The sequence below is a fragment of the Microtus pennsylvanicus genome, chromosome 2 (assembly GCF_037038515.1).
Source record: "Microtus pennsylvanicus isolate mMicPen1 chromosome 2, mMicPen1.hap1, whole genome shotgun sequence".
Lineage (NCBI taxonomy): Eukaryota > Metazoa > Chordata > Mammalia > Rodentia > Cricetidae > Microtus > Microtus pennsylvanicus.
In genome coordinates this window covers 59,414,130-59,437,443 of record NC_134580.1, presented here as the reverse complement: position 1 = coordinate 59,437,443, position 23,314 = coordinate 59,414,130, and the positions used below count along the sequence as shown (strand labels likewise).

Genomic DNA, 23,314 nt, shown 5'->3' with positions numbered 1-23,314 from the left:
AAAATCAAATGTCTGAAAAACTGCTTTAAGTGTTAGGTGAAGTCACTGTTACTGTCGATTAATTTGCTGCTGAAATATTTGTCTGGCTGCGTTTAGCTTATTTACAACTTGGTGCGACCACAGTGCTTCAGACGTACCTGTAAAATGAATTATACAATTATTTTAAATGAGTTCTATATTAGTTTGATAACACATCTATAATACGCTCCAGCTTCCAAGTTACCTGATTTGGATCACAGAGAGGAATGTCACACCATCTTGTCATTTTTATTTTGTAATACTGAGTGGAGGCTCTTTAAGGGGGTGTTTCTTCACATTCCTCGTGATGTATTTTGTAGAGCATATTATAGTGTCCTTCTTATCCATGAGTTTTTTTTCCCATAAGATACGTAATCTTTTGAGGGGGGGGTTAGAATTTATAATCGAGTCTTGTGTTCAGGAACTGGGAAGCAAATATGAGAAAAGGCCAAGGGTAATTTAGTAGATTAATAAAATTAGCAGCTTAGAGATTAGAGCCAGGGCTTCAGCATCTTAAGAATCAGTGTTCTCTACATTTTGTCTTTGTGATGGACTTTTTCCAGTCTCTCTCCACTCTGTGAGACAACTGGCAAGTTTGATTGTATGAGTGTAGGTAGTTAAGACCCTGGCACCGCTCCCTAGAAGTTGCTGATGGCTGATCCTGCTTTATGCCTATGAACCTGTGTTTTGCTGAAGCACAAGAAATTTGCTGTCAGGATGCTGCAATTGTTTAGGCAAAAACTAGCTAACTGGAGGGAAAGCTATGAGAGGGAAAATTGAGTTTGGAGATGTACTTTTTGTAATTGGTACTCCTGCTATGTGTGCCCATACTTGAACTTCTTTGGGGATCATGCCCATCATTAATAATATATAAACAAATTCACCTTTTTTTTCTCTATGTAATTTAGTGATCCTTTTTGGTATATTCAAATCACCACCACCATCTAGTTCTAGAGCACTCTAGTAACCCTATTGAAGCCTCTTGCCATTGGCAGTCACTTTATACATGTCTTTCCCCAGTCCTTAGTGCTCATGGTCTGTTATCGCTTTGTATGGATGTCTGTATTCTGAACATTAGATGGAAATGAGATGCTGCAGTATGTGGTCTTTGTGTCTAGATCCTCTGTTCAGCTTGTTTTCAAGATTCATTCATGGTATAACTCTGTTTTTAGACTCTGACTGTCCCAGGATGAGCATTACTATGTGGTAAATGCTTTAAAAGATTGAGTGAATGTATCCTAGACGACTCATCTTCACATGGCCCTCCTGGAAGTCCAGAACTGAAGGCTAAGCCTTACTCACACTGCTCTTCATGGGAGGCCACGACTCTCTGTACCTTCCCTTCTGTTGTGCCTTTGTCCATTGTGTAAGCATGACACTGTCATTACAATGACTATTTCACATGATTAAAGCAGAGGACACACTAACCCAAGTGGTTTCTAGATTATCTGATTCCTAGTCTAAGCGGTAATTCTTCTCATTAAGAGTTCCATTTGGCCTCTAAATAAATTTTTAACTGGCTATCTAGACAATAAAGATAAAAGTTGAAAGGGTAACTTCAGTGGCTGTATTGTTTTTTTAGACTCTTTGGTGATAAAGCAGAAGTTTGGGGGACAAAGGAGATCTGTTTCTCCAAGCCACATAAGGTGCAGTGATGAGATAGAGTAGAAGAGGGTACCACTTGGCTCTCCCAGGATTCCTCTAGTGGGCAGTGGAGGGAAGAACAGCAGTTTGCTGGTAGGGATTAGGCAATGCTAATAACAGTTCTGAGACTGGGTATCTTTCTTCAGTGTGCTGCGGGTGTGGGTCATATGAGTCACTTCCCATGAAGGCTGTGGGTTGGAATGTAGTCATTCACAAACTGGCATGCGTAGACCTAAATGACCAGTTCCTTAGTAGTGCATTACCGCCTCCCATTCACTTTTCCAGTGTAGGTTGGTGCATAAACTCAAACGAATGCGTTACAATCTAAATGTAACGCTGGATTTTAATTTTGGGGTACAGTTTACTGCCTTTCCTTTTCCTCTCACAATTCATTCCTGTGAGGAAGGGCTTAATGACAAGCCTCAAGACACTGCCTTCAACTTTCTCTCCCGAACTTGTGTGCCTTGGGGGGAAGAGCTGTGCCTTCCTCTGGAGAAAAATACCACATAGGAGAATATTTGCTACTGTGGTAGATTGGAAAACTTTTCAATATTTCTTATCATGGCTGCAGGGTCATAACAGCTTCTTAGTGGCTTGGGAATATTTGCATTAACCAATGCCATTAATAACAGTCACTGAAGCTGATTCATATTTTGTTGAACAAATGACTATGTCATGATGGTAGGGTATAATATGCCTTTAGTAATTCCAACTTCTTTAAATTTTGTGGCTGTAAATTTAAGCAGTTATGCTTACTCCGTTTTCTAATTGGGGAATGATCTGTTAATTACAAAGCGTGAATGAAAATGTTTAGATTTGTAATTAACATGACAGCACAAATATGATTCATGAATATGATTTTTTCCAGATGGGATTTTAATTGTGGTTTTTAAAAGTCAAATATCTCTAATATATGCTACATTAATTAATTAAAAAGGGTAAGATATTATGTAGATGACTATAGCCTAAATATATTCTGCACGCATGGCGTTAGGACCAATACAAATCAACTAAAAGTAGAGCTGCCCTAACATGGGAAGCCCAAACAAATTGCTTGAAAGAGGAAGAGAAGTCGAAACATTGTTTCCTGAGTCGACACACCGGGTGACCTCGTTTAGCTTCCTTGTTCCGCAGAGCGCAAGTTTGGCATCATTGGTTGTATAGCCCAGAACCTTCTGCGTGATAAGCAGTGTCCTGGGATGTAGGCCAGCCATCAACTTTGTTATATCATTCTGCTCATTACAGAACAGCCCATCAGTTCCTAGATCCAGAGAGGTTTAAGCACTGTCAGGTTTGTTGTTGTTTAAATTCTTAAATATATTGACGTTCCAAACACTAGAGGTTTGAAGGGGAAAAAATGAAATATACTCCCTAAGGAAGAAGTGGACGCCAAATTTTCCACTGGAAACTTAGACAGTCGCTTTTACTTATGTGGAAATGTACTCAGCGTTCCATTTTCAAAAGAATTTTACTTCATTATTTAAAATCATACATAAGAAAAACATAGAATTATAAAAGGTCTTATAAAAACTACAGCAACATGGGATTTTACAGTTGAGGTAAACAAATAAAAATAGTCAAAAATCTCAAAATTAAGTTTGGTTTTACTTGAAGGCACAAGTATGATTAGTGTCTGTCGGTCTGTCTGTCTCGTGTGTGTGTGTGTGTGTGTGTGTATGTGTGTTGTGTGTTGTGTGTTGTGTGTGTGTTACACCCATGCGCCTGCTGGTCTGTATATACACCTCATGAATTCACATGTCTGTGGAGGCCAAAAGATGTCAGCAGACCCTGGATCTGGAGTTGGAGATGGTTAGGAGTCACCTGATGTAGGTGCTACAGCTGAACACAGTCCTTTGTGAGAGCAGCCAGTGCTCTTAACTGGTGAGCACCTGTCTGTGCTGACACAGGATTTCCTAATGATCTGGAGCTCACCACGGTAGGATAGGCTGCTGGCCAGTGAGTCCCAGTATCCTCCCATCTCCACATTCTCAGTACTGCTATTGTAAATCGTGTCATAGAGATGAGCTCTTTAATGGAGCTTTCAGGGATGGAGTCCAGGTTCTAATGCTTCTAGATCAAGCACTTCAATAATTGCTCTATCTACCCAGTTCTTACAACTCTTAGACTGTCATTATCTCGTAAATTATTTGTGCTTTATGACTTCTATTCTCTTAAATGTATTCATTGAGATCTATAGAAAGTTTACTACTTTAGGAAAATATGAATTTATGTTGCCACATTTTTCGTGTCTTCCTTCCTTCTTCCTTTCTTTTTTTCTTTTTTCCTTTCTATCTTCTCTCTCATCAATCTAATTAGGAAACAAGTAAATTTGTGAACACTCTATATTTCTCTTATCAAAAGAGGAAATTTACATATATAATCTATATGAACAAAATTATTTTATTTTATGTTTTACTCTTTATAAAAATAGATTTTCATACAGTGAATTCCAATTATGGTTTTGTCTCCCCCAGGTTGTTCCAGATCCTCCCCACACTCCCAAATTCACATTCTTTCTTGCTCTTTGTAATTAGGAAACTAACAGGCATCTAAAAAAGAAAAAGAAAAGAATAATAAAGTAATATAAAATAAAAACAAATGAAACTGAATAAGACTAAACAAATGGAAAAAACAAAGAGGCAAAGAAAGAGCAAAAGTAACACAAATATATACAGAGACACAATGTTGGCAAACACACAAATCCCATAAAAATACAACATCAGAAACCATGATGTATGAGCAAAAGACCTGTAGAAAATAAAATTAAAAGTTTTTAATTTCTTTCTTGATCCATTTTTCATTCAGTAGTGAGTTGTTAAGTATCCATGAGTTTGTAAGCTTTCTGCTGTTGATATCCAGCTTTAGCCAGTGGTGGTCACTGTCTTGGTTAGGGTTACTATTACTGTTGAAATACCATACTTGGGAAGGAAGGTACTTATTTCCATAGTATTGTTCATCATTAGAAGAAGTCAGGACAGCAACTGCAACTTGGCAGAAACTTGGAGGAAGTAGCTAATGCAGAGGACAGGGGGAATTCCTGCTTACTGGGTCCCTCCTCATGTTTCATTCTGCCTGTTTGCTTATAGAACCCAGGACGACCAGCCCATGGATGGCACCACCCACAATAGACTATCGTTAATTTAAAAATGTAAACATCTTACAAGTTTGCCTACAGCTTGGTCTTTCAGAGACATTTTCTCAAATTAGTTGCCTCTACTGACTCTAGCCTCTATCCCGCTGACATAAAACTAACTGCATAGTTCAATAGGATGCAGGGTGTTACCACAGTTCTCTTGTACCTGTTGAGATTTACCTTGTGTTCAAGTCAGTGATCAATTTCCAAGAACATTCCACGAGCTCCTGTGTTTGGGTGAAATGTAATGTAAGTATCTGTTAAGTCCATTTAGTTTATGACATCAGTTAGCTCCAGCATTTATCTGTTAAGTTGTTTCTGGATGGTCTGTCTATTGGCAAGTCCCCCATTATCAATGTATGAGGGTCAATGTGTGATTTAAACTTTAGTAATGTTTTTTTTAAAGCATGGGTGCTCTTGTATTTGGGGCATAGATGTTAAGAATTAAAACATCATATTAGTGGATTTTTTCCCTTTAATGAGTCTGAAGTGTTCTTCCCTATCTCTTAATTAATTTTGAGTTGAAGTCTAGTGTGTTCGATATCCTGTTATTGTTTGTGTTTTCATTCTGGTGACTATGCATCTGAGTTTCAGATGACTGTAAACCTAGGTATTGATATCTGGTCTTATCTTCCTTGGTTTCTGTTGCCCTCTCCGGGGTGGGTGGTGCCTGTGTGTTGCTTGATAGAGTTCCCCCTGAGTCTCTGCTAGGTGGAACTACCAAGGATCTAAAAAGGGTCCTCTTGGTAGATCTTGTTTCTAGGTAAGGGGAGCTGACAGGCAGAGACGGGGATTTTTTGTAGAAGGAAAGGGGGAAAAGGCCTACAGGAGGATGAGCTTCAACCACCATGAGGATCCGATCTGATTCTTTGGAAACCATGGTGAGCGGGATTCTAGGGAGAGACTGTCTCTGGCATTGGTGGGTGAGACCAAATAATTGGGCAAGGAAGAAAGGCTGTTGGAGAAATTTGCTTGGTCCTTTTGGAGTGGGAGCACAGAGAAAGGAGTGGCCATGGGCACAGAGAAAGGTGTGGCCACAACCACAGCAGGTGGGCTGCTCCAAGCTGGGAATAAGACTGGGAGCTAGAGTTGAAAGACAGGAAGAACAGCTAAAAATGGCCTCCCTGGTTCCCTGGCTGTCTGCAAGCTAGATTCTAGATGGAGACTGGCTCTGGCATTGGCATATGAGACAGAGGAAACAAAATGTTTATCTTGGTACCGTCTTCCATTTACTGTTACTTCCCTGGCTCTTAAGAGAACCCATATTTCAGATTTCATTTTTCCTCTTTACAGTGACATTCTGTTCTTCTGTTTCTTCAGTGAGGATGTGGTTTCAAAGTGCACTTTGGTGGTTGTTGCCTCACTAATGCATTTTCACGTGAGTGTTGATAGATTTACCAAGTAGAGGTGGAGCATATACACACAGACCATTCTGGACAGGGACTGTGCACAGCTATCTAGAGGAACACAGTTGGCCTGTCCTGCTGCTCTCACAGCTGTGAGTAGACCTTACCAACACCATTTCAGTGTGAGTGCCAAAATATCTATGTGCTCTTCTGCCTTCTGCCTGAAGTCTCAAAGAGTACGGCATTTATTATCAGATATTTATTATAATACTTCAAGAAAGTGTTACTCTTTTCCCCACTATTAAGTTGATGAAACTTTATCAAGTGAAGACAGAATTTGAAGCCTGAAGGATTAGATGAAATAAAGTACAAGTACTACCAACCGAGTTGGAGATACGATAAGCACTTCAGACATTATGGTATATAAATGTGAGGTGATTATAAAAATATGAATAGACATAAAGCCCAATAAATACTAGGTTTTATTGTCTAATGTGTAAGCAATATCCTTTGCATTTGGATATTTCTTTTACAATACACGGTTTTCTAAGACGATAAAAAATGTTTGACAAATTTATAGTCCAAAACACTTTTGTACATTTCTCTTTTTTTGCAATATTTATTTATTATGTATACGATATTCTATCTGCAGGCCAGAAGAGGGCACCAGACCTCATTACAGATGGTTGTGAGCCACCATGTGGTTGCTGGGAATTGAACTCCGGACCTTTGGAAGAGTAGGCAATGCTCTTAACCGCTGAGCCATCTCTCCAGCCCCCAAAGCACTCCTGAAAGGAAGACTTAGACTCATCATTCATTCAAACTTTTATAAAGAACCTATATTCTTTAAACCCCCTCACTGTGGCCCTGATGTTCCTGCTGAGGTGACTACACAGATAAACTGTCGTTGGAGTAGCTGTCAACGACAAACCAGAGAGAAAGTTTTCTCAGATTCAGAGAGGTCATTATAGGGACCTGCCAAGGGGCTCACTGGAAAACCCTGAAATTGTCTCTGGGCCAGCCTCTTGGAGACAGCACACGTGTGCCTAATGATGGGCTTCAAAGCAGTTACCTGAGATACCAGACATCCTATTTTTATTTTTGATTCATTTTCAACCCTTCAATGTTCACAAATACTTAGAGATATGTTAAGTTGTCTCATTGTGAATTTTCTTCCTAAGCCTCACCTCTTTTGAGCTGAGCCTTCTCTGATCACATATGAAATCATAGTCTGAGCACTGCTGGTCTCTGTGACTTATTTTTAGTCACAACATTTATTATTTCTTGACTTAATATCCCTTTAATATTTTGTGTCCATTTTTCTTTAATAGGACCTAAATCCTTCAGTGACAAGGGAGTTTCTTTCCTCTCCTAGCATTCTCCTAGTCACTCTTCCTGCTTTTTGATTGTGTGTTAGACAAAGGAATAACTGTAAAAGCACCAGGAATCCTAGAGAAGCGTGACTTGAATCTATGTTGCCTTCTACAGAGTTAGCATCTTAAACTTTCTCTCTTGAGCTTCTGTATCATTTGACATTTATAGATATTTGCAAAGCCTTTGCAGCCGATCTTGCGAATCCCAAAGCTACATTAGACAAACTTGCATCATTCTTAGTGCACAGGTCAGCAAATAGAAACAGCGGAAGTATTGAGTGAACCCAGACTTTGACATCTTTTTTGACGCAAGAGGATAGAAAACATCTTAATGGTTATTATTAACCTTATCTTTTTATATATTACACCCCAAAGGGGTTGCATGCCAATATTTTTCTATGCCATGTCTGTAAATAATTTCCTTTACAATTACCACCATTAATTTGTATTGCAATAAGACCACTATATAACATATAAATACTCTAGTATGTCGTGAAGAACATATTCAACAGGTATAGGATATAAATTTAGGTTGAGGAGTCTTGAATTAAGGAACTAAAGATTAAGGAATAGAAAAGATACTTAAAATAGTATGTTGTTCTTTTTATAAATAATAATATAGAATTACCTCATTTATTAGACAGTCTACCTAGACTCATATCTGTTAGTAGTAAAATTAACATAGTTAAACATGCTAGAGTGTAAGAGGAAACGTTAAATAAAAAGCTCCCACCCTTCTAGGGGAACTTCAGTATAGCAGGAGGTGACAACTTCACAAGGTGGAGATGTGTCACATAATAATACATACACACATAAACATACATACACATGCATAAATGTACACACACAAACATATGTACACACATAAATATATGCACAGACATGAATATACATACACATATAAACATACGTATATGCACAAACATGCGTACACATATAAGCATGTGCGCGCACACATAAACATATATGCATGCATACAAACATGCATCCACACACATAAGCAACTTCTTTAAAGTGTATATGTGGAGGACTCTAGGTCAGAGGCACTTTGAGAAGTCTGTTCTTTTCCACGTTCAGGGAGGGAAATAGATAAGGACCAATTTTGATCATGTTATAATGTCCTAAAAAAAAAAACCCATTTGCTGACTCAAAAGAATCGTGTGCAAGCGCATTTCTTGGTGTCCGTGTCTGTGGGAAACACCTCACCAGGAACCACCATATCCTCGAGAAACTGGCACTCTCCGCATGCTCTCTACCTGTAAGGCTGCCCAGCTGCTATGGTCATTTCTTCTCTTGGAAGTGAGGTTTCTTTCTTTCTTATGTTTTCTTTTCTTTCCTTTAAAAAATACTTTTCTTTACATTATAATAAAATTACATTTGTTCCCCACTTTTCTCTCTCCAAACCCTTTCATATAACTTTATCCAGTCTTCTTCAAATCCATAGCCTGTTTTTATTGTTATTCTATGTGTATGTATGTTTCTATATACATATGTATTGCTAAACATAATCTGCTCAGTTCATATAATGTTACCTCTGTGTATGTTTTCAGGGCTGACCATTTGGCAATGAACAAATTTCTTTATGAAAAAATTTCTGTCCGTTTGTCTATCTGTCTGTCTTACTTTTTGGAAACTGAATATTTTATGTAGAAGCCTTTGCTGTCAAACAAAGAAATGTCAATAACTTTGAAGATTTATTTGGATTCAGATAAAATAAGTGAATCAATAATTATTGAATTTTTCTTGCTCTTTTGAATGTTCTAAAATATCTACAAGTCATTATATTTTAAATAAGTATTACTATACTTTGTTTTTTTATTATCCTTATTTTTCTTATAGGAAATATCCTCTACCCCCATAGCCCGAAGCTTCAAAGTGCAAATTTTTTAAACAGATATTTCTTGCTTGTGTAGTCAAACAATACATTGCTACTAACAATGCTCCTCTTTCACAGAGGAGAAAACCATAATATGAAAAAAAATCTGAGAAACATTATGGTAACATTATGTACACTACACAATGAGGTTAAATTTTTCAGAGTTTTGAATTACTGATACTTAAGCAGGGATGTATAAATTTTTTAGTCAAGGAGAGAGGGAGATTCCTGGAAGCAAGAACACAATGATCTTTTCTGTCTGTTCTGGAACATATGGGTGTGGAGTTCATTTGTTTATTCCGAGAGAAACCAGACTCGTATTGACAGGACTTAGAGGGCTGGAGGGGTGGAGGCATTTTAAGACGAATGTTGGCACATCAATCTGGGCCGTGCAGTGATGGACTTTAAAGCAATTTTCAGGGTTAACAGGGTGGGGGAGATAAGAATCCATCTGTTTATATATACTGCCTTGCATTCTTTTTTTATTGTTTTTTTCTTCAAAATTTTACTCTGAAACATTTAGAAATACATTAAATTTAAAAGATCCATTGACCATCCATCTTCATTTGATGTATCTCAAAGTGTATGCTATATGACTATAGGAAACATACCACTAATGAATATTTAATATTTTACAATCTTTTCTTTAGATTTAATTTACAATGAAATGCACAAATCTTCCACAAACACATGATTAAAAATGCATATGCTTCTGCTATCCAAAGCCATGTAAAGATTTAGAACATATATATGGCACAGTAGGATAACTATGGTTGACATTAATTGCATACTTCAAAATGGCTACTACAGAATATTTTTGAATATTCCTATTACAAAGAATAAATGATAATTGTTTGAAGTAACTGAAATGCTCAGAACCTGATCTGATCATTACACATTGTATACTTCTATATAAATGCCATGTTGTACTCCATAAATATATTGCTATATTATGGAGACACGGCTCAGCAGTTGAAAGTTGCTCTTCCAGAAAACCTTGGTTCAATTCCCAGCACCCATTTTGTGGCTTACAGATATCTATAACTACAGATCAGGGGATTTGATGTCTCCTTCAGCCCTCCTGGAATAGTGCATGATGTGGTACATAGACATACTTGCAGGCAAAATACACACACACACACACACACACACACACACACACACACAATAAAACAATAATAGTTCTTAAAATAATAACAAAAGTATTGGCTGGGGAGATGCTTTTTTTGATAAGGCACTTGCTTCTCAAGTGTGAAGGCCCGAGTTCAGATCTCCATAATCTAGGCTAAAAGGCAGGAGTGGTGGCATGCATTTGCAATCTCAGAGATAGTGAGGTGGGAAGCATATCTGAAGTGTCCTGACCAGCTGTCCTAGCCTACATGGTAACAAAATCTCAAAAACAATAACAACAATGGAGAAAGTGGAAGGTACCTAAGGACACAGAGCTTGTCCTCTGACCTCTAAGCACAAGTGAACACACATGTCTGTTTGCATCTGTACACACACAGGCACCCCCTACACATACACACATATGTACACATGCATACACACATATATAAATAATTTTTGAAGTACATTTATTGTTTACCGGAAGTTTTCCATTCTCCTCCAAAATCACTTCTGAGTGTTGCAATGCATATGTTCTGAGAGTACACAAAGATTTATTTAATGTGCCTAAGTATTTTTTTCTACTTGAAATATATTTTTTTAAATTCAATCTGCTGCTTTGTTTCTTTCTGTCTTTAATGAAGCTCGCTTTTTGGCAGTCTTTTTGACTGGCTCATCCACACGGGATTGAACCTTTAGTGACTCATCAAAATGCATTGGAAAATCTGAAAGCACGGGCTGGTTGAGACAGATTGTACTCTTTCAAACACTTGCTAGTTCATTGTTGCTCTTGAGTAGAATGATGTGCACCTGGAAGATGTGAGCTTGGGGCTGAGGACTGAGCTTGACTTTTAACTCGTTCCAAAGTGCAGATTGCTATACTCAGCCTTCAGAGAGGGGTGAGCATCATTTCCCTGCAGAGTGGGTAATTAATGTGAGTGGAAAAAGAGGATTGATAAGATAGTCAGTGTGAAGAGGATCCTGACCATAATGTTTAGATGACGGGGATTCACTTCAAAACAGGGAGTTTGAATGTATCTGTGTCTTCTTAAAATTGTTTTAAAATATTATTTGCAGTGTTAAAGGGACGTTTTCATGGCAAATATAACGAATTCCAGCTGTCGGTAATGTGCAAAGTGCAGCAGAAAACACTGGTGCTTGGGGAAGTCCCTCGGGTTCTCATCAGACAACGCTCATCCCCACTAGATGCTAAGGGTTGAAGACTGCACGAAGGAACTGTTTAGAGAATTTCATTTCACTGGTTGTGTTGGTCCATTTAAAACAATTATAATTGGTTCCTGGTTAATGAACGTGGAAAAAAAATGGACCAAGACTAAAAATAAAGTGGACTTGACCTTGTGCAGAGATAGGTATGCCCACGTGATAACCATGGCGGAAGGGAAAAGAGCACCACAAAAGCCAAATGCAGCCGCTCTCAGTGCACAAGTGCAGAACATGCCACTAGACGAGCCTCGAAGCACATAGACATAGGATATGGTGATTCCTTCGTGGAGTTTAGTACAAGCTGGAAGTGCTCATCTCCAGGGAGCAGAAGCCACATAGAAGGAGTGGATTCTGACCAAAGGCTTCCTTGGTTAAATCTAGGCTGCTTGGCAGCTGATGAAACTGTTGAGGTAAATACCAGGACACATCCATGGTTGGTGAAAAGGAATGCAGTGTGTCTAGAGTAGAACTTTCTAGACTTTGTCAAGGGAAGCAAATGAGAACAGAGGTATCCTTTGAATTCACAGTTTAGGCAAAGACTGCAGAATCAGGGTCACAGAAAGGAAAGAACCAATAAGATGTGGAATCGAAAGATTCTACAGGCAGTAGAGAAACATGATCAGAAAAGAAGGATTTCCAAGGGCAGCCAGAAAGTTGTCTTTGTAGTTCAGGCAAAAATAACACAAATTTGTCTCATGAAATTATAACAGCATATTATGTAATCATTTATCGAGATGAATGAAAATATCACAAACTTCAGTTTTGGAGTGATCTCTGTTTGAGTGACATATTTTAAAATGGCTGCAAGGTCATTATGGATTATTTCTCTGAATATATCAAAGACTCCTTGTAATCTGGAGGTAGGAGCTTGCTTCAGACTGAAGTGTGTATAACCAGATCCCTTCAACAAAAGCTTTAGACCCATTGCCGACACACCCAACTGAATACTAATACTGCCCATGAAGTGACTTCAACACAACCAAAATGACAGCTGCACTGCAGAGAAAAGACACATGAAGCTTTGCATTAGCTTGTCTCCAAGGTTACCATCTGTGCTGATCTGAAGCTTCAATGTGGGAATTTTTCGACCTGTGCCAAGATAGTATTTTCAGGGTAGATACCAGTGGGCACAAAAACAGCTTGGAAGGTTATTGAACCTTTGTAGAGTAGAGGTTATATCCATGCCGACCTTAATCACTCAGGTGTTAGAGAGGGATATATTTCTGCATTCTGCTAAAAATGTTAAGATTATAGAAATTGATAGAATGTCATTTTTAGTTAACCCTACTTTGCAAACCAAAAGATACTAATTTTCATACCACTAGCCAATGTTCTCAATAGAATCGAGAGACAAAACGGTTTTGGAAATGTGACTGAATCTCTGGAATTAACACGTTTCATATTTTATAGTTGGTAAGCAAATCTAAGTCAAGATAAAATAGCTTAAAAGCATAAATAGTTTCAGCTAAAGATGTAGCTGAGTTTGAAGAGTGCTTGCCTAGCATGCATGCAACTCTGGGTTTGATCCCCACTTCCCACATAAAACCAGGCATTGTGGGTGCCTGCCTGTAATGCGGGACTCAGAATGTGAGAGCAGAGAGCTTCACCTCTGCACAAGTTCAAAGTCATCCTCAGCAACATAGTGAGTTTCAGGCTAACCTGGGCTACATGAGGCCCAGTCTGAAAAGAATAAATAAATAAGCAGACAAATAAATATGCATACATTTTAAAAGGAAAATGTAAACAGGTCCCAAGCCTTAACTATGTCCCCAAAATCAAAAATAAAGACTAAAATTTTATAGTTGAAAAGAAAAGAGGCAATTCTCTTAGTAAACACCCTGAAAAATTGCCATTCTATTACTAATATTTATATGGAAAGAATTGTTTTTAATTCATGAAATAATTTTATATTGCCTGCCTCATTATACCAATTCCAAAAAAATATAATGGCAGTGGTAATGATGATGGAAATTTATTCTTGTAGTGAAAGAAGTTCATTCTTCATTTTTCAGCTTTTCCTGACATGGTGCTAGACTTTAGGTCTGTGGCTGAGTCACCATGGAAGGTTCTGGGAAAGCTGGGCTGTCCCTTTCTTCAGTTGGGTACTAACAATGACAGGTGCTTTCAGGGTCTCCATCTGAGACTTGGGTCTTCAGGCCTGTGTGTGCAGTCATAGAAGGAAATGTCTCCTAGAAAGTCACTGAACAGAAAAGCCTGCTGGGGGACTGTTGTTGAGAGGAACTCTAACTGGACGGCAGGGTTGTTTCCAGAGCCCTTATAGGAATGAAGTGACTTGCAGGACTGACTCATTTTCCCACTGGTTTCCTGTGTAGTCAGAATTTGTTACCCTGCAGCTGAAGATGACTGGACAAGCCTTTAGGGTGAAGGATAGTCTGTGAGATGCGTTTTGGCAGCACAGACTGTGTGGCTGGGCAGGTGCTGTCTGAGTTCATGGGCTGGGAGAACTGTTCTGATTTCGGGAGATCAGGCTGTGCCCTGTTTCCGACCATCACCTCTTTCTAAGTATTCATTTCTTGTGAGATGGTGGACTTCAGGCTCTTCCTTGCTCCAGGTAATTATTTTTGCAAAGCAGCAGTTGTATCTATGCTGATCACAACTGTGAGGCAGAAGGGCTCTGCTCCTTGTTTGTGGTAGCAAGAAATCCCCTTCTGTCCAGAATGGCATGGATGATAAGGAAAGTTTGTCCTGCAGATAAGAAAGGACAGTCTATTAACTTACAGTAAAATGGGATGGTAAAGGCATATGGGTGTCTTAAAACCAGGCCTGTGAACTTTTCAAATACACAGATCACTCAAGGCTATCACCGCCTCATCTGGATAATAAAAGGAAGGGCATCTGAAACAAGAACACACAGCAGTAACCCCTGGCCATGTTGTGTATACATCACGGAATGGAGAGGAGATGAACTCTTGACTGTCCCCTTTGCGTCTGCTTAGCATTCTTTCTCCCTGCTGCTTGAGATGACCCCGTTGAATGACAGAGTCTCTTCCTGGTCCTACATCTATCTTCTCCTTGCCCTGAGCCCACACTGCCCTGAACCAGCACTACTTTGAAGTTGCAAAGTTCTCTGTGACACCAACAGATCTCACACTGTGCTTGTGAAAATCGTATTCAGCCACCCACAGTGACCCACTGTGTCTGGGTCAACTGTCTGTCCTGTCTTCAGAGACTTCTTTGAACCCTGCCCCTTTAACTCTACTGTGGCTGTTATGTAAGGTTCATGTCTTGTGAATGAAATGTGGGATCTTTGAGCCAGTATCTGTGGTTAAGAATGGAATAGAAGAAGCCGTGATTGCCAGTGGGAGCACTGTGAAGTGAGATCAAGATTACTCAGTAAATTTTATTCGGTGAAACTGATATAGCTTGCAAAGTTATTATTGTCCAATAAGTTAGTCAGGTCTCTCTGTGTTGTGGCGTGGTGCACTCTCAAGCCTGTCTCCAGGTTTATTAATTCCCGGAGAGCTCTGGAAACTCAAGAATGTAGCTAACAAAAGACACAGTCCTTTTCTTTCTAAACTGACAATAGCTCTGGGAAATGACACACAGTATGCATTTTAATTGCTAAATTTGATAGCGCTTAATTCAAAAGAGTATGAAGCATTGAGGTAAGGATTCACAGGACTTGTGGATCTTGTACATATCCCCCAAAGCATGTGGATAAGAGAGAGTAGAGGAAAATTAATCTGTTGGGTGATTGAGAATAATCAACAAGCAACCACCATGAAAGCCTAGAATTTAAAATATGGACCCATAGAGTTCGTTTGTAAGTAAACAGAAAAGGAAGGAGATCACTGATGTCATGTGATATTTAAAGATATCTAAATTATATACAAATCAAGAGTTTAATATTCTCATGGTAATTTGTCTCCCTGACATCTGCTTTGAATCATCAGTATAAAAGTATTCTTCCCGATGTAATATAATATAACTGGTGTATTTTATTCACTTGTGTCCATTGTCTCTGGCAGTAGTTACAGTAGAATTTGAATGAATGTTCTACATCACCACCAATACAGCATGCCACTTAGAGCAGAATAGGTCATCCGTTAAACATCAGAATATTGTACTCGGTATCATCTTTCAGGTCCAAGATCTTTTTTTCTTTGAGCAAAACACTGCAATTCATGAAATGCAGGTAGTACATTTTTAATGCAATTTTCATTTCTATAATTAGTACATGAGTTTTTATGGCCCAAACTTTTGAACACTGTGATTATTTTTCCAAGTAATATTTTATAGCTTCATTATCTCCAAAGTTACTTTGTATATTGTGTTACGGAATCACAAAGTCATTGCAACTTGGTGAGCTTGACAAAATATAGTATCCCTTCAGCTGCATTAGAAACATAAAATCTTATTCATGAATAATAGATGTTTAAACATCTTATTAAAGCACCATCTCAGTGATGCATTATTATGTTTAAGAGCTACTTGTGTCTAATATCTTTATTAATTAGAGGGTATTTCATTAGGTTCACAAGCTGTTTTCCTTAACCTTGCGCTAAGAGCAACCACACAGGAGCAACTATATCTGCACGTACAGTTTCCAGCCCACCTGGGCACTCGGTGATGTCATTTCACTTCATATGCTTTGAAAGATTTCCTTCAACATGAAAATACTCTGTATTGCAACACAATGAAAGGACAGATAGTTGTTTTTTGTTATAGTACATTTTGGCTGAAAGTTATAAATTTATACTTAAATTGAGAACAGTACTTTTCCTGGTATTGAAATCTGACAGAGCTTTCTTCCTGTGAATGTTCATAAAGACAGTATTTTTGTGTTGGTGAATATTCTAACAAACCCAGTAGCTCATTTCATAGGTCCTGTGTTTGCTTATTATTTCCTGTAATTATATCCTTCAGTGGAAACTCTTGGTAAAAATGCAAAGTATAATTCAGTCAAGGCAATTTGACTGTGTATTAAACTAATGATATCCAGATACACAGCTCTCTAAAGAAAGAATTAAGTATATCCAGAAGAATGTATTGCATTGGAAAATGTTCCGCACATGCTGTTCACAGTAACTGAGTCCTTGGTCAGTGTCAAGCAGTACGTAAGAAAAGTTGAGAATGATCAGGGTGACAAAACATGGAGTTTCTGTGTTCTTAGCAATGTCTATCTATGTGATTTAACAGTTAACCAAAGAGGGATACACTTGACCGTTTCTTTTGGAATGTACTCAGTCAATTTAGCATGTGGACCTTCATAACTGCTCATTGTATGAGAGGGCCAAATTTTTTTCTTCCAGTCAGTTTCTGGTCAGATTTGGAATAATTGGAATTAAGTTTAGTTCTCTGTTCTACCACGGTGACCCAAATACGCTAGCACAAAAATCACTGATTTTTATTGCATGTATAATTTTGTCTATTTGTTGGATGCATCTATGTGAGTTCTTTATATGGACTATATTTTATTAATCTTGTATTTATTTTTATAAGTTTTAAATGGCTGTGACCAAGTGAAACTTAAATGTAGAAGGATTTGTTTTAGCTAACCACCACTTCTGAATTTTAATACATGTTGACAGAGGTTTCTGTCCCACCCAGTCCTGCAGTCGTTCAGTCCCAAAGAAATACACAGAAGCCTACATTAATTATAAAATGGTTGGCCTATTATCTCAGGCTTTCTTATTAACTCTTATGTCTTACAGTAACCCATAATTCTTGTCTGTGTTAGCCACATGGCTTGGTACCTTTTATTAGTGAGGCATTCTCATCTTGCTTCCTCTGCATCTGGATAACAACTGCAGACTGAGCCTTTCCTCTTCCCAGAATTGCTGTTCTGGTTGCTCCGCCTCTACTTCCTGCCTGGCTACTGGCCAATCAGCATTTTATTAAACAAGTACAAGAAACAATCCTTCCAGGGTACAAGACTGTTGTCCCACAGCAATTACATATTCCCTGGCTCCATTGCATCTGGACCCCAGGTGAGGCAGGTTACTATGGTAACCAGTGGATGTATCTGAGGCTCCCTATCTCATGGCAAACAGGAAACAAGTACAGCGATTCAGTAGTGGGAGGGAACTAGGGCAAGGTACAGCTTTTAAGGAGAAACCCCAAATGACCAACTTCCTCCAGTGTGTCTTTACCTCTCACAGTCTCTTAGTCTCCCAGGTACCTGATCAAGCTATTAATCCATCCATGGACTAGGACAGCGTACACATGATACCCTCATGGATCACATCTAGACATGTGCTTGGCTGATTTGGTCAGTGTTTCATGGTCCAGTCAGCTGTCATTAAAGATTATCCATCACACTATCCTTAGTAATTCTTTTTAATCTGGTGAGTACTCGGACACAATACATATATGTTGACCATTGACTGATCTAGGCAAGATGACATGTGATGTTTATTTCTATAAATCATGCAAATAAAGTTATTAGTAACCTATAGGCTGATTCCACCTCTCTACCATTGAAGGTTCATTTTCTGTGAAAGGTACCAAATTTATAAAATACTTCAGAGTCAAACTTATTGTGTGTTGAGTGTGGGGGCAGATTCTGCTAGTTTTCCTCCCAATCTGCTTTACCCTTCCCTAAAGGTAGACACATTAGTAAATATCTCGATATAAAAAAATACCCAGAGAAACAGCTCTATTTTTCATCTTCCTCTGAATAAAGGTGTCAAAATTACCAGGCTCTAATCAATAAAATTCAAGCATAAATGTTTTCTGTAGATTTTAGGACACATATTCTTTTTTTTTTTATTTTTTCCCCTCTCTGTTGGCTGGTGTGTAGACTCTCACTAGCTCTCAGCAGCCCAAATTAAGGTCAGGAAGAAAATACATGTTGAGACACGAAAGAAAGATCTGTTGTTACCCACTGGAATTCCTCTATTTCTGTAAACTTCTTTGCTTCAAACTTACTTATGTAAGAGACAATAAACTGACCTTCTAAAACTCTTGGACATTAGATTTTTTAAAAACTGTTTAACTAAGTGTTTTGATAACTGATGGGCCTCTTCTAAGACTGTCTATGTGTATCCTGTGGTGGCTTCTGCAGAAAATCTCCTCTATTATGCTTTAGTGACCTTTTGGAATAAAATATTTCTTGAAAATAGGGTCAGTATATTATATGAATGTCATTAATATTTATTCACAACCCACATTCATGTTATTAACACATATACTTATACATAATAAGTATTTTTTATTAGAATAATAGAAAATAGCCTGACCTATTAATGATAACAGTATTGATGGACTTAAATTTTGCTCAGAGAAAATTTTGTTTCAAGATTATAGGACAATATATGAAACAGACACCTAAAGAATTGTATGCAGAGATATTTGTCTTTGAGCGTGGCGTTTTGGCCTGGGTGAAAGAAACTGACCGAAGTCCATAAGATGATGTCCTAGAGACATCACCGTTTTCATTTTCTTCACAGGTCTGCTCAAGCCCTGAGCAAGTAAGTGGGTTGTGCCTGTTCCAACAGCAGAGCAGAAGCCTGCAGTGGTCCTGTGACGAGGCTCTACTGATTCCTTATTGTGACATCGAGAGACGACTCCCTCACCGGTTGCGGCAATGTCTGTATCCAATCTATCATGGTGAGTGAATTGCTTTCTCATCTCAAGGACACAGAAATGTTTACAGTAGCAGGATTTTGTGAAAGATCTGCTATCAGAACCTGTGAAGAGAACTTGAAAAATTGGATTTTTAGATTGTCCTATATTCGAGGGAGAAGAGATGTTTCTTTTCTTGTTTGATAATTTTGTACATAATTGCCTTATTTACATCATTTTCTCCTTCCTTCTCATCTCCTCAACTCCCTGCGTTCCTCCCTTATCAAATTCATGACTGCTTGTTCTATAGTTATTATTGTAACATACATACATTGGTAGCACCGGCTGAGTTATTTGTGTTGCTCATATGTACATGTGTAGTGCTGACTGCATGGGATTGGAGAACCTATTCGGGGTCTCACCTTTGGAAAAGATGGAATCTTTCTCTGTCTCGGTAGCCATTGATTGCTTGTCGCTCTTCAGCTCAGGGTGTGGTCCTGTGAGATTTACAGCATCCACATTCAGCATCATCAGTGCGGTGACATATGGGGACTCTAGAAAGGGGTCCAGAGGCATGTTTACCTTTCCCGTACACACCAGGGGAATGAGAGGTTGGAAGACTGTTTTTCCAGTGCCCTTTTCCTCATGTGTATACTCTCTGATTTAGGTCTGAGAAACCAAAAGTGTAACTTTGTGCACAGAATAGATATTTGCTCATCAGTGTGGCTTTTCTTCTAGTTCCATATCTCAAAAAAAATAAATAAAAATAAACTACCTAAATTAAACTAAACAGAACACAAAATTCCATTGGTCGATCAGCAGCTTCTCTGTGCCAGTAGCAGTATTTGATGAGTCTGAAGCCATTCGTGGAACTTGGAATATTCTTTAGAAGTAAAAAGAGGAATTAATGATGCTAATGTGAAATGGCAGTCTTTAGTACAGGACCATGAAGAGAAGCCTGGTAGCCTTCCATTTCTTTAAGAGCACATTTCATTTTCTTCTGCAAACAGAAATAGCATCGGAGTCAGGGTTTCCTTGCTGACTTGTTGCAACTCCCTGAACTCATTTCTAGATAAGTAAGCAATTTATTTAGGGCAAAGCATATAATTATTTGTTCAAATTTAGAGTAGTATTTCTGAAGGACCTAATTCTGAATGGCTTCCATAGTATGTGCCCTTGGATTCTTAGGCCTGGGTGTTGAGGGCCTCATTTTAAAAATAAAAAAAATAAAGAGAATTAAAATATTTAAAATATATTCTGTAAAGTGTTAATGAAATAAATAGTCAATTATTGCTATAGAATGTAATTTACTTTTCTATTTTTATTAATATAAAATTATCATCACATTTTTAACCTTAATTTCTCTAAATATTGTGACTCTGAAAACCTGTGAAAAATGCTGACCCATTTTTTAAAATAGAATTTTACCTTGGCCAGTGTGTGAGAAATGAATCTTGAAAGGCTCCAAAACATGCTTGAGAGATAGTAGAGTACTTGTCACTCAAACATGGAGACCTCAGTTCAGATCCTCAGCACCTCAGTGCTGAATACTGGGCATGGCTCTGCATTGCTGTAACCCCAGTGCCTAAGAGATGGAGATTTGAAAATCCATTGGGGGTGGAGGGTGACTACGAAGTCGACCTGACAAAATGAACTCCACCACACCAAAGGTGGAAAGCAACTGAGGAAAACAACCGGTGTCAACTCCTGGCTTCCACATGTGTGTGTACATATGCCCATGAACATGTAATCATAGGAACACAAGTATAAAGAAATAAATAATGAGATGCAAACAACATAGCAAAGAGGGGGAGTGGCCAGGAGAAGGAGAGTGGAAAGGAAGCAGAAGAGGAATGGAGGAGGAGGAGGAGGAGATGGGAAGAAAGGGGGAGGGGGAAGCAGGCAGAGGAAGAGATTAAAGCAGATGTGGGCAGGAGGAGGAAGAGATGATTAAAGCAGATGCTGTTGTCCAATCTCACGACCCTGTGAGTCTGAGCCAGATCACAGCGGCCGCACAGGGCTGACACAGGGATCTGGCTTTGGGAGCCTCACAACACCCTGCTGTGATGGATGATTTGATTTAAGGCCACCTGAAACAAGAAAACAAGATGTGTGTGTGTGTGTGTGTGTGTGTGTGTGTGTGTGTCTGTGGAGAGAGAGAGAGAGAGAGAGAGAGAGAGAGAGAGAGAGAGAGAGAGAATCATCCCAGCTTAATTGTCTGTCCAGGCTCCCACATGTTGGCAGGTGTTCTGCAAATAGATGCTGTAGAAATGAGTGAAAAAATGCTAAGCAGGCAATTTAATGAGAATGCATACCTTCATCCTAAAAGAAAAATTTAAATTCAGAAGCCATGCATAGAATCTAACATGTCTGAAAAAAAAAAAACAATTGTCTTCACGTTGACAGCTCAACGGTCTTGGAAGTGAGGCCATGGTGCTGTAATTCACCATTGTGTACATTAGGCTCCCATGCAGGGAGATCTTCATCCGTTCTGTCAATCATCCTCCCTCTCGGCATCTGAGCTGCCTCTTTCTAGTACAGAAGAGTAGGAAAGGAGTCTGAGGGACTCAAGTCAAGCCATAACTCATGCTCCTTTCTCTTGTAAGAAGTGACGAATCTTTTCCATATTAATCTTTGTCATTTTTCATATCTCCTACACTTCTAGCCTGTGCTTTGAGGAGAGATTACCTTGCATGTATTTAGCAACGTATAGCAGCCTACCAGTCTTCCAGTTCTCAGTGGAACCTCTTTAGAAAATTACAGGAATTTAATGAAATTGCTATTGTCCATGATATGGCTGTATTTTGAAGTCTAGAAACAAAGACTTGACTGTACTTCCTCATACTGGAAATAAATGGTATTGTCAGGTTTTTAACTGGCATGTAACACATGAGTGCCTAGATACCCGATTTGTTTGAAGGAGTGTGTACTCTACTGTGGAAGAGACAACCACAGGGGAAACTAAGTCTGTGTGTGTTGATGAGAGTAAGGAGACCTGTGCCTCTAAGGAAGATTCAAAGCCACAAGGAGAGGGCCCCTCTAGCAGGGTTTCTCGGAACAGTGTCTGCCTAGAAGTGAGAAGCAATTCGGTCGTGTTTTTTGGTTCTTTGGAACTGTGTTTTAGCTTAACTTGCTTCTGCTTGTCCTTCTAATCGACTTGAGAAAACTCACATCAGGGCTGGTGAGATGGCACAGGGGGTAAAGGTACCTGCTGCTGAGTCTGCTGATCTGAGTTTGATGTCCAGAACAGATACGGTGGGAGGAAAGAATCTACTCTGCACCTTGTCCTGGGACCTCCACATATATTCTGTAGCATGTGTATATTAACATATTCCATACACACAAAATAAATAAATAAATAAGTAAAACATTTAAAAAGTTCATGTCACGCTGTGGGCACTTTGGCTTGCCTAGCATAACATTGTATCCTATTCAACTTTAATGAAAATGTGTTGATTTTTAAAAGTAAACAGTCAACATAATGCAACAAAAACATAAATGTTTACATGTGTCACATCAACTCTGATTCCCACATGTAACATAAGAATTAAGAAAATGTAAGTTAAGATACTTATATTCCTTTGTATAGCTATCCTGTAAATTAAGATTCTTACATTCCCTTATACAGTTATTCAACCGATAATCTTAACTTTTAAATAGCTGGTCTAAAAGAAATTCTTATTTACATAAATTTAAAAATTGTTTCTTGCTGTAGTAGTTATGTGCATGCATGACAATTGTTTACACACACACACACACACCTCTAGAAACAGTGGCTTTATAATGCTTCCAGATTTCTAGGAAGCTGTGGTCTCAGTCAGAAAGGGGAACAGCAGGAACTGACTGTAGAGTTCCATAAAGATGAAGGAGATGCCTCATGAGTCTACTTTAGACATGAGTCTAGTTTATCGAGTAATTGCAAGATGGAGACAATGGCTGAGGTGATACTGCCCAGGATCAAACCAACAGGAAAGCCAGGATCAATTGCAGATATCCACAAACAGGTGGCAACTTCCAGGTTACCATCTGTGAAAAAGAAATGTCTTTGGTAGCAGATATAATTAGC

The 23,314-nt window shown here is 38.7% G+C and overlaps 1 protein-coding gene across 6 annotated transcripts in view; it reads left to right on the top strand.

Moving 5' to 3' along the window:
* The window catches only part of Oxr1 (oxidation resistance 1), a 366,376-nt gene that overhangs the window by 56,998 nt on the left and 286,064 nt on the right, over positions 1-23,314 (top strand). For all 6 annotated transcript variants that reach the window (XM_075961070.1, XM_075961075.1, XM_075961077.1 and 3 more), the window contains exon 2: positions 19,134-19,293. In XM_075961070.1, the coding sequence (XP_075817185.1) occupies positions 19,271-19,293 (23 nt within the window). In that variant the 5' untranslated portion in view covers positions 19,134-19,270. The remainder of the gene's footprint in view (positions 1-19,133; positions 19,294-23,314) is intronic.